We start from the raw sequence: 12219 nt of genomic DNA, 5'->3' as shown, positions 1-12219 counted from the left end.
GAATCTGATTCTCTAATTACCACCATCTGCTGTCTCAGTAAAATGCTGAAGAGGAAAAGAGGGAGTGAAGCGTTGCGTTCTGACTTGGCAATTACAGATAAATAAGTACTGTAACAGGAGACGCACATTTTGCTTATTTCCCAGGGAACACAAGTTGCAGAATGGCTGGCCTGTGAGTGACTTCTCCCAAGGGCTTCATCCTATTATGAGCTCTTTTCAGGCTTGCTTAGTGTGTGGAAAATACCTGCATGATAAAAGTCTGACAGTCCTCATAAAAGCATGAGTGGATTTTTTTGTTTTTGTTTTTCATAGTTAAAAGCCCAGTGCTTGACCTTGAACCCAATCACAGATGGGGGTCGAGGGAACATTATTTTACTGGCTGCATGGAAATACTACATTTGGGAGGGATTAGCTTTGACCCATTTGTTGTGTTGAGAGTTGAGTGGTAGAGAGTCAATGGTGCCGTGCATGACCATGAAAGTGCTCAAAGTGCTTGCATGACTGCTGTTGCCAAAAATATGTTAGAAATCATAAATTTCCCTTGTTGCACCAGTACTGTTTTCATCTTATCAAATCCCTGGGCCTGGAGTGTTTTGTGATAGTGAATGGAGCTGTGGCAGCAGAGAAAATTTGGGTGAAGGTGTAATTAAAGCTGATTATGGTGAGGCAGAGGGGAGGGCAGGGCAGCGCATTTGTCTTCCCCAACTAATGAGTGGAGGCCAGGAGAGCTGAATTAGCTGCCTCGCTGTCGTCTCTCTCCTGCCATGCCGCTTTGTCACAAGGACGCTCCTCCTGGAAGATGAGACAGGGTCAAGTGCATGTGTATCCCCTGGCATTATTCTTACAGGCTGGTGGGGTCCCTGTTCCACTGGCCGCTGGGAATTGAGACACTTTAGCAAGCTCTGAGCCACACCACTCAGCTTCTGCATCATTAAACCAGGCTAAAAATACACAGCCCACCCATGGTCCCCCGTTCGGAAAGGACCAGCTCATTGCCACACTGAAACAATCGCTGACTCCTGTCCACGAGAGGTGTGACACCGTCATTTTTCACTTCCTCTTTAGATCTGACCAGTGCTATGTGGCTATGCTAATACAGTAACAGTATGGTCAGCAAGCTGTTATTAAGTGTCCTTCGCCCACTAATTCACATGATCCTTATTGATATCGCTCCTGCCATACAAATTCCCTCTGTTGTGTTCACACTGTTATTAATGCTCATCCCGAGGGCATTAACAGACTTAGAAATCAATATGTGTTGGTGAAATGTTGGAGTGACATCTGGTACAAGGCATCCACTCCGCACTGACGACACAGACCGTGCTGCATACACTGTGAAACTAAACACCGACAGCTGCAACTCGTTATGTTCAGTCAATACATTTCACTTATTTTTCAGTCAATCGTTCAGTCCACAGAAGAATCAGGAAATGTCAGTTTCCTTTCCTTTTTTTTTTTTTTTTTTTAAATCAGCTAATTGGTTAATCTAATAACAGTTTTAGAAGTGTGTCACTCAAGCAAATGAATCAGCTCTATTTGTATTACAATAGCCAGGTTTATTTGTACCTTTTCATCAGTCTAATGCCGGCCTCTGAATCAACAGTGCTTTTCAAGAAGGACGCTGAACACAACCTGTGCAAAATGACCTCCTTAAAGCAGGCGAAGCAGCCCCACCGCAAGCTGAGAATACATTCATTGCTGGCAAATGGTGCGTTCTATGGATTTTGAGGAAGTGCACTCTTACAGAATCGTGTTCCCTCTGAAGGCCAACACTATATCAATACAGTAAATCAGCAGCCGTGAATCAGCTGCACAAGCCTTACTTCACGGTTACTTGTTGACTCAAATGTGAAGCATTTTCAAATCAATCATTGTTTTCTAAAAGAGGAGCATGTAGCTTATTTCTTTGATATACTGCGCTGCTGCAGTGCACGGGGCACTGCAAGCCATGGTGCACAGGTGCAAGCAATTAGTCTGATGAATTAGATTAACAGGCTTTGGATGCGTCGAGACCAGAGCAGAGAGCCACCTTCCTCAGGTAAACCTCCTCTTCAGCTGTCAAATACATACGCAGAAAATATGCTATGCTTATTTGGTGTTTTATTATTCATAGCTACAGTAGTGTGAGGTCAGACTTGTGTGTTCCTGTTTGTTGAACAGGGATGGCCTGGGGTGTCCCTGAGGCAAAAGCTTATAGTGGCTTTCATGAGCCAAATGATAATCTGCCACCTGAGCGTATGAACAGTGTGCCCTACAGAGGGGAGGTCTGCAGTCAAGTGAAGAACTTAATAAATGATTTGGATGATAGCATGCTGAACTGAAACAGTGAATACATGGACATGAACGAGTGTTGTTGCTCACTTGTTGCCTGCTGCAGTGATCATAAAGATGCTCCAGGTTAGCGCGGTTTATCTGAGTTACAACATACTTTCCTGTTTGTTTCAGTAATTATCGCAATAAATGCATAGTTTTAACAGCTTTTCTCAGGCAGCTGGCGTTCATGAAGTGACGACCTATCGCAGATTTTTTTCACAGCTGTCGTTCTGATTCCACAAACTTGTCACTCAACGCTCAGCATCTATTTGTATCCACAGTGATTTATTTAGCCATAAAATGTACGACAAACGATAAAAAGGCGTTTGAAAAGGCTCTTGAGCTCAAAGGGTGTGTAAACTGGCTCCTGGTGCTGCTCACTTCGCCTCTTTCTCGGAACTCGGCGCACACGGAACGTCCAGACACAGCACTATTTGCGCTGAGGAGGAAGCGTGCAGCCTGTAAAGCGGCACTGCGGCATCGCCGTATCACTGCGCCCCGGTCCCCCTTCTCCGGGATCCTGAAGCTCGGATCTGGGGAGAGCAGGAGGAGATACCCTATGGTTTTCCTTTGCGGGATTTATTTTGTCAGCTCCAAACCTTCTTGTGCTTTCTCTTTTTTTTTTTTTAACAGTGACCGAAGGCCTGCAACTTGTCCGGACGGTCCCTCCCCACTCGCAAGGGTTTGCATTTCTTCGTTTTGCATGACGTGTCTTGGAGCAAAAAAGAGAAAAAAGAGAGAGAGAGGCTTGCTTTTGTTGTGTGTCTTCCAGTGGAAAATGAAGCTTGGAGAGCCGGAGCAGGAGGCAGTGCCAGTCCGCTGCTGCTGCTGGATTACAGAGCCTGAGATCTCCACTGACAGCACAGGCAGACAAAAAGGGACTGTGAGCGAAGACAAGGGAAAGAGTCTTTGACTGAGCTGGGAAAGCCAGGGCGAGTGCTAGAATACAGTTTTTTTTATTCCTATAAGCGATATTTTGGGAGCTAAGTGTGTGTGTCATTAGATAAGTGCTGGCACGGGGCATCAGGTTAAAGGCATAGGTGCTGGAAAAAAGCTTTAGGAGCGTTTATTCTAGTAAAGGTGGATTTAAGGTGGATTTAGCCTCTCTGGGTTGTTTAGAAGGCAGAACATCTGCATGGAAGGAATATTTCTGAAAGCTTGCTGCATACTTGAATGTTGGCATGCTGGCTGGGTTGTTGGATGTGCCTTTGTTGTGTATCCATTTGATTGTAAGACTTTTTTTGTAATTGTGCATGTTTAGAAACATATGTGAGTTTGCAGGGTGGAGCAGAGCACTGGGGACTCCATGTATGCTGCAGAATCCAGATGAGCTTCATGACATGACAACCTGTGTCTTAGGGGACAATGTAAAGTTGAAGGTGGCGGTTGGCTGGAACAGATTGCTTTTGGTTTGTGTGCTGATGCAGAAAAGGTGCGTCCCCCCCTCCCTTGTGTTTGTAATGTCCACCAGCATTTTGGAGACATGGTTATTCAGAGAGAAAGCCTGCAGTTAGTTGATCCAGTTTTCCTCCACATAGAATACCTTTTCTATGATGTAATGGATGAGAATTGATATTCTGGACGCATAGAGAAGCCATATGTGTGTTAGAGTACAATGCCAGAGTGACTGTCAGTGGCTTTAGGCCTAGACTGTAGGCTATGCCTTGAGAATGATCCAGAATAAGACTGCAAGCTGTTGAATGTTGCGTCCTAATATCATAAAGCAGTGTCAGACAGTGGAGGTATGCCCTGCTATGCTGTGTGGTGAAGTGCAGCGTGGCATTCCAAAGGTTCTTGATATTTGTCTTGATTTTTTTTTTTTTTTTTTTTTAAACAGTGTGTGTAAAACCTCAAGGACATGTCCCTGTTCAGTCTCATTCATGAAAGAGAGAGATATTGCCATTTTTGATGTGGGGAATATTCATTCAATACTTGAGTGAGATGTTACGTCCAAGGTGATGTTTTGAAAGAAATGAATGGTGAATTGAGACTGGTTAGGATGATGAATATGTTAATCTAGACTGATTTTTTTGATGGATGTCTGCAAGTCAGAATTGCTTTATTCAGGAAGAGCTTTCAAATCAGTACTCTTTGGGTTGATGGATGACCTCCTGCACGCAGGCAGATCAGAAGTCTGAAGTTATTAGGCCTTAACTTCAGTACTGAAGAGGTTACCCCACGCATAATCAGTGGAGCATCATTTCTGATGTTATTGTGGAAGATAGATGTGAATGTGCCTTTTCTAAAAGTTTGTCATGTAAATGAGTGCAGTTGGCAAACAGTGGAAGGATGGATTGCAGTGACAGTTAATTGTTCTTAACACAGCGTTTGAGTTCATTAAGTCTTAATTTCAGGCTCAATAGCAGTCAGTTGAACCAGTGTGCTGTAAATCTCTGATACATTGTCACCCTTTGTATTTGCATTTGTGTGGATACACACAGCCCGTCTGTGTTATTTTACATTAGTAGACACCGTGCTAAAAACAACAGAGTTCATGTTGAGAAGCTTAAGACACTCCAAGTAAAATTTCTGGTACATAATTAAAGAAATTGAATCATTAAAAAGACAGTTTAGGTTACAAGTTTGGCAAAAGCCTCAGAGACACTAGTAAAAGAGCACTTACAACACATAATCATCTCATCTCAGGGCTTAATGACCTGGCAGTGAAAGAAAACACAGTATGCTCAGCAGATGAGACTGGAGCCACCCTAATAAAACATTCATCTTGGATTATGTAGAATGGCAATAACCTTCTGCAGAGTACACAGCACCTTTTGGGAAACGGCTCATTGACTAAATGCACAGATGAACCTGCTGAGTGAACATGTTGCAAATGCGTGCTCTCTCTCTCTCTGTCTTCATCTTGCAGGAGGGAGAGTTTGCTGACCTTGGGTAAGAGGAGTAGGTTCCTGCAGAAGAAAGATGTGGCGTCACCTGCTCAACTCACCATGGCGGGACATGTTCACTGAGCAGATATTTGCTTTAACTTGAAAAGCTCTTCCTCTGGCGGAATTGACAGCTTGGTGATAAGTGTTTAATAGATCATTTTACACCTCTGTCGTAGGATTTGATGGACTGCCTTTGGGGATCTTTGCTTGGAACCCAGCTTGGTTCAGTGACTCGATGCAGTTTTGAGTTCCTGTAAAAGGCTTCATCTGTTGGATATTACATGGTTACCTTGGATCTAATACATTGACAGCATTGGCTTTGGATATTGTGGAAATCGTCCTCGGGGGTTTTCCCACAAGTGGAGGTCGAGCAGAGCCAGTGATCGGCCCTTGAAGAGTTTCATTCTCTGGAAGAGGAGGGTTTATCTGGATGTTTCCTATGAAGGACATGGATGGCCCTCGATCAAGTGGCCTCCGCAAGAAAAGGAAGTCGAGGTCAGTGAGGGATCGGGAGAGGCGATCAAATGGGATAAGGAACAACCATGTTAAGGGCTCCGTCTTTCGCTTCTCCTCCGACTCGGAGCGGGAAGGCGGCAGGGAGCCCTCCTCGTCCCGCCCTCGACCCCCGCGAAGAAAGCGAAAGGAGTCTACTTCTGCTGAAGAGGACATCATCGACGGCTTCTGCATCACGGGGTTCGTGACCCTGGAGGCTCTGGAGGTGAGTGCTGCACGAAGCCCCTTCAACTTTCTCCAGCCCTGTGTGTTTGTGTGTGTGTGTGTGTGTGTGTGTTAAGCTTTTGCATGAAAATCCCGTTAAAAATCTCTTAACACCGTGTAAGAATGTGTTTATTGCCGTATGCCTCTCCGACTGGGCCGGCCCAGCGCTTTGGCTGGAGTGCGAGCTGGAGTTGAACAGATGTAGCTTTAAATGTAGTGCTGCAGCCAGAGATTACTATCTGTGTCACAGAGAGGCTGTTGTTGCTGTGTGTACTGCTCCGGATTTGTTTTCACAAGAGTTTTCCAGCAATGCCTTCGACCAGATGAGGGATGCTCAGCTGCGGGTGTAGTGGCTGTTGTGCTTTTGTACACTTCGGAGTGAAAAAGCAATTTGATCCATGTTACAGCAGTTTATTCAGAGTGGGAGTAATTTATAGCGCACTGGCTATCCATTTTCCTTGGAATGCAAACCGGGCACAGGCTGCCTTCCAACAATATAGTTCTGACTTATGACTTACACGAGCAAGCATTTTATATATACAGCCAAGCTGCTGCATTTCTTTCTATAATGGTAACTTACAGATGGGTAAGGAATCAAAGGACAAGCGTCTCAGTGAGGTGCTGGCCTCCAGAACAGCTTCAGTGCCTCTTGGCATGGATTGGACAAGCTTTTGGAACCATTCCTCCCTTGTTTGGTATTTTGACAACGGTGGTGGAGAAAGCTGTCATTGGCCCAAAATCTCCCACAGGTGTTCGTTTGGTGGCTGTGAAGGCCATAGTGTGTGATTACTCTTCTCATCAAACCATTCAGGGTCTGCTTTGGCATCTGTGAAAGCATTTGTGCGCTTGTGTTTCTGCCCTCTTTATTCAGCTGTTTTGTTTATCATTACCTGCCTACATGTGGCGTTCCTGTGTGCTGTTAATTTCACAGGAGTGGTTGACTTTGAGTGTGAAGCTTTCTGTCTTCACTGATCTTTTTTCAGCAGGATGTATATACATATAAAAAAAAATTTGGATCTTCACAAGGTCAGACTGGAGGGCTCCTGGGATAACGCAGCCTGACTTGCACTTTCTAACATATGCAGTGTGATACCAATCTCTTGTTTGCTGGAGTGACCCATCTCAAGGATATGAACAGTAGCACTCGTCCCCTCTGTATCTCTTTGTTAGTCAGATTAACACTTCCCACAGCTCGAGAGCGTCGAACAAAAACATGCTGTTTTCATTCAGTATATAATACTCCGTTCAGCAGTCATGGGGTCTTTCTCCTCGTTTCGTTTGACCTTCTTCCTGTTGTTCTTTCCCTCATGTTCTGTGCCAGTCTGCTAAAGCGCCGCTATTCACAGTTTGAGTGTCTTGTTAGATGACAACTCTGAAATCAAGTATAAAGTGAGTCCCTCTTGTGTTTGCAAGGTCAAATAAATCCGCTACAAAGCTAACGTTTACTCACATCAGGTTGTTAATCATAATTGAAGTTAGATTGACTGTTCATGAAAGCAGACATATAAGCAATGAGGCGTCGTCTGTACTTGGCTCAAATAGGTCTGCCTCTCTTTTCATAAGAATCTAACATGATATTAAAGTAACTCCCATTCCCTGTCAGTACATGTAGGACTAGTACTAAGATATTTGAGTGAGCATTTCAGGGCTTTTAATCAGAACATCCGGAATGTGATTTCTAAACACGCAATGAATGTAAATGAAAGGATTCTGTTGCCTTAGAAAGCCTGATTGTAACAGATTTCCAGTTTAATGGACATTAGTAGAAATTATTTCGACATTTCATTACCCGACACAACATTGTTTCAGCCTTTTACTGCCGTCAACTGAATGAACACACAAATAAATCCCAATCACATTACATTAAAATCAAATCACAGTGATTTAGAAGGCAGTTTTCACAAACACGGAGTGGTTCACTGAGTAACGAAAAGGATGAGAAAAAACAAGTGCGTGCGTGCGTGCGTGCGTGCGTGCGTGCGTGCGTGTGTAAATGTGCACACACAGGAACGTTTGTGAGAATGTGACAGAACTTGTGAATGCAGTATCATCTCACAGGGAAGTGAAGGGAGATGACAATGTTGAATTACGTCACTTCTTCCAGTTGTTGGAGAGCTTTAAATATAGCAGTTAGTCGCACTGTGTCTTGAACGTAGTGGCAGCCTCAGTAACAGAAGGTGTTCGGTGATTCATGTTTCTGTACACTATCATTCAAAGTGTACAGAAACAAAGCTCCTCCGCAAAGCTCCTTCCACCATGTTGATAACCTGCTGCAGCGCTGGAGACTTCATGCTGTCTCGAGCTCGCTTCAGACCTTTTGTCCAGATTTATGTGGTTCCAAGGTCAAAACTCTGCTGTATGCTTCATTAGTTGGCCTGTTATAGCCTCCATTAACTGATTTGTTGTTTGGTCCATAAAATGTCAGGAAATAGTGGGGCCAGTGGTTTGTATGTCTGGATCAGTCTTGAAGACATAGACCAGGAGAAGGACTGAGATCCCACCAGTGCTTAAGTGCCCCGAACTGAACAGCTTGACCTGTTGTACTTAGTGGTTCAGTTGAAATTAGGACTCAGGGTGAATCAGGAAGTTGCTGATACAGTTGCTAATAAATAAATAAATAAAGGTGAAATGTTTGGAAGGCTGTCCCTGTCATGCCTGAGTGATGACCATTTATTGAAGAGCTTTTTAATATTATTGCATCAGACAGACATAATTCGCACATCCTGTTGGATTTTTCAGGATAGTTGGAGACCGATTGTCTTCTCTTTAATCTTCAATTACGGATAAGAGTTATCAGAGCTTTTCTTGCATTTCACTGCATCCATACCTCAAATAATTGGATTTCTGTTTATTCAACATATTTCAGCATCCTTTTCCTGACAGTCCTGCTTGAGTTTCCTCCCTCTTGTGTATTTTAGTAATATGGGTCTGACTTGTTCTGCTGCTGCACTGTTTTTCAGCACATTCTTTGCAGTTGTGAGATGTGTTTACTTATGCATTTCTACCACATGACGTTCAGACTCTGTTGTGTATCCACCGTGTGGAACTATGAACAAGCACATCACAGCAGCAGTGGCTCTTTTTCTGTCTGAGTAAAGTTAAATTCTGATGAGGTCAGACCCCTGGAGGTATATGCTAGTGCTCTCCATCTGTCACCGCAGTGCTGGAGCAACGCTGCTCCCAGGCCTGCTTTTCATGTGCATGCTGATATCTTAGCTTTGCATTTGTCTTTTTGCAGTCTCTGGGCTGAAGCGTCCATGATGAGGCTCTTGAGATACGCAAGTAGCTTTTAGTTGATGTTCTACTGCAGACTGTCTTGATTGCGTGGGTGGTTGTCGGTGGTGCTGTTCGGAATGAGCTCACCCATGTTGGACTTTCCTTAAGTTGAACAGGAGGTTGCTGTTGAAATAAAACTCGAGTATCAGCAGGAGACAGCCCGTGAGAAAGCATATTACTACCGGTTAATATATATAATAACAGTGATTTTCCTTCCACCGATTCAGGATACAGGATATGCTTCCAAAATGCAGTTAATGATTGTGTAGCTTCAAAAAGACTTTGGTGAAATCCACCATCATGGCTGTAATTTCCATGATCGTGACTGAGAAAAGCTTTCTACCTTTATATCTCTTGAACTGTTGCAAACATTGCAACTCAGACAAGCTGTTCATATTAAGGTGAAATTGAATTGAATGGAAAATGTGAACACAACACAAGGCCACAGAATAACTGCTTTGCAGTAAACAGACTGTTCTTTATGAGCACAAGTCTGGTCTGTTCTTCTTGTCAAACAGAAGTCAAGGTATAGCTCTGAGGCCTTTCTATATTTTATTGACTGGAGAAGCACAGTGGAGTTTTGTGCAATGTAGCTTCCTCTGGGTGCATATGTAGTTCATGGATTACACATTTAATGTATTGATACAGGGCAGATATTAATTCAGTGTGAGCTTTTCAGTGTAGTAATGTGGGCCTAAAGCACTACAAAAGCATGCTGCGATACCTAATAGACCACTGAGCAGTTGCCAACTGTTTTTTTGTTTTTTTTTCATGTTTCAGAATTTGAGCACGGTATGCTCATCTTCCCAATCCTAAACTCCTTAACTTTAAATTGAGCAAGAAATTACAAAGACTTGAAAGTATTGAGCAGTATTCATTCACTGCACTGAGACCAAAGTACACAGCAGCAGCAGCAGCAGCAGCAGCAGCAGCAGCAGCAGCAGCAGCAGCAGTCGTCCTTTTGAAGGAGTTGGTTTGGAGACAGATTCTTATTGAGGTCTGAGCAGCGACCTATTACAGCACTTGGAGAAATTGCTAAATTATTGAGTGCCTTCTTCTCTAAAACCTTTGCTGTGTTTCACCCATTTCTCCTGAAAGGTGTCCCTAACCTCAGCGTTCCCGCGCTGACCACAATTGATTTTAAAATGTTGCCTTTGTTAACCCACTGCTCCATTAATTTCCCAATAATTAGTAGTGTCTGATGTCTGATATCTTTGTACCCCCCCCCCACACACACACACACATATGCACGTGCACGTGCACAGATAAATTCTCCCTAGCCTCCATCCCTGCATCTCATGGCTTAACTTAATCAGGCTTTGCTTTTCCGGCCTTCCTCACACTGCTGTTCAGCATTGTGCCTAAAGGCTGGACTCACTCCTCTCTTTTAACTCGCATAACAACGCCTCATCTTCTTGCTCAGCAGGTTAACAGCAGTCTATTACATGATTGACTGCCTGTGATAATACGATGAACATGACAAAAGCAGCAGCAAACTGTGTAAATTAGTACATTTGCAGTGTCTGTTCTCCTCTGATTTTGCATTTAAAGGTCTGGAAAGACTTCTTAATTCACAATGCCCCACAGAGCTCCTGCAGGTTTTGTTGTTCCTCTAAATAATTTTCCTCTCTAACTTAATTTGTTACACACCATAAAAACGGAAGAGAATAGATTCACCTAATGCACAAATGGTGTACAGAATGGCACTGGGCACATAACTGCATAACACCTCATATGGGCGAGACTGGGAGAGCAGCCTAGTATTGGGATAGACGTGCAGAGCTGACACAAGCAGTTTGGGGCCTGCAGTGTGGAAGGATTCTTTTCATTACTTAAAGGCACAATACAGTATGTAAGAATGTGACACAATTTACATGTATTAATTGGTTGTTGACTTATTCATCCGGAGTCCCTGGGCTCATCTGCCTGATAAATTAGCTGGCTTGCCATTTGCAAATTCCTTTATTTGTTAATATTACAAAGCAACCAACGTCAAATCCATGCAGCGTAGCTAAGTTACAGCTAGCTGGCTAACCTTTGCCTGCTTGCTTGGTAACATTATTACAAAAATACAATGTGTGCATATGTTATTTGGCTAGTTTGCTGAATTACACTGACACATGCCCACAGAGTGCAAGCAAAAGGATGCTGACAGCAGGTCACTTGGCTTAATGTGTCACCATTATATATAGTGTGACCATTAACAAGAAGGATTTTGTGACAGTTCCCTGTTGTACCGTTAATACAATAATGAAGAAAATGAATAGCACAATTGTAAAGTGTAAAAAGACTAGTTGGATTATTCAGTTCTGGTCTTACTTTTTGAAGAAGTTGATCGATGTTATTTGATGTTTTGAGGTCAGTGGTCTGTGTGTCCTGGGGCTTTGCTCTGTCCATGGTTGTTGGCTTTGTTTAAGCAAGAAATACACAGTTATTAAAATAACAACTGCTAGTTTCCTTTTCTCTCCATTAGCAGCCTAGCAAGGGAAAAAAAGTACCGAAATATTTGCTAAACCCGTTTTTGGCTCTTGTATTGCATCAGCTTGCACACTAGCTCTGGATTTGACATGTCATGCCTAACTGCACCAAACAGCAGAGTACTCGCTGCTGACCACCAGAGAGAAGAGGTAGTCAGCTGATCACAAAGAGCTTTTATGCCTTTCACAGCAGGGTTAACAGCACACTCACATGAAGTCCATAAGAGGGATAGGTAGAAACCATTTGTCTGCTGGAGGAGAGATGTGGAAATCCTCTGCCTTTGCTTTTCCTGCCATTTCATTTCAGTCCCACTGATGCACCACCAGGACCTTGTTTGTTCAAATTAAGCGTCTATTTCTATTTATGATTTCTGCTGTGCCCATCAGTTATTTAATTTCAGGCACCGGCTTCACACCCATCTGTCACACCCACACCGGCCTTGGAGATGTGACACATCCAAGTCAGGGCACGGTGGAGCATCATAGCTCATACATTAAGTTGAGTCATCAGTGCCTGTGGGTGGAGGGTGGAGGTGGCATGGAGTGAC

The 12219-nt window shown here is 43.5% G+C and overlaps 1 protein-coding gene across 7 annotated transcripts in view; it reads left to right on the top strand.

Annotated features, from left to right (window-relative positions):
- Positions 1-2806: 2806 nt before the first annotated feature.
- The window catches only part of auts2a (activator of transcription and developmental regulator AUTS2 a), a 298426-nt gene continuing 289013 nt past the window's right edge, over positions 2807-12219 (top strand). For 6 of the 7 annotated variants that reach the window (XM_070982780.1, XM_070982779.1, XM_070982778.1 and 3 more), the window contains exons 1-2: positions 2807-2995; positions 5183-5919. In XM_070982780.1, coding sequence (XP_070838881.1) covers positions 5632-5919 — 288 coding nt within the window. In that variant the 5' untranslated portion in view covers positions 2807-2995; positions 5183-5631. Of the gene's footprint in view, positions 2996-4575; positions 5920-12219 lie in introns of those variants that run through there. The other variant, XM_070982775.1, reaches the window with a different exon arrangement.

This window comes from Chaetodon trifascialis, chromosome 16, assembly GCF_039877785.1.
Source record: "Chaetodon trifascialis isolate fChaTrf1 chromosome 16, fChaTrf1.hap1, whole genome shotgun sequence".
In the NCBI taxonomy this organism is placed as follows: Eukaryota; Metazoa; Chordata; class Actinopteri; order Chaetodontiformes; family Chaetodontidae; genus Chaetodon; species Chaetodon trifascialis.
Note: the sequence above shows the minus strand (reverse complement) of the source record. Positions and strands in the feature narration are given on the sequence as shown.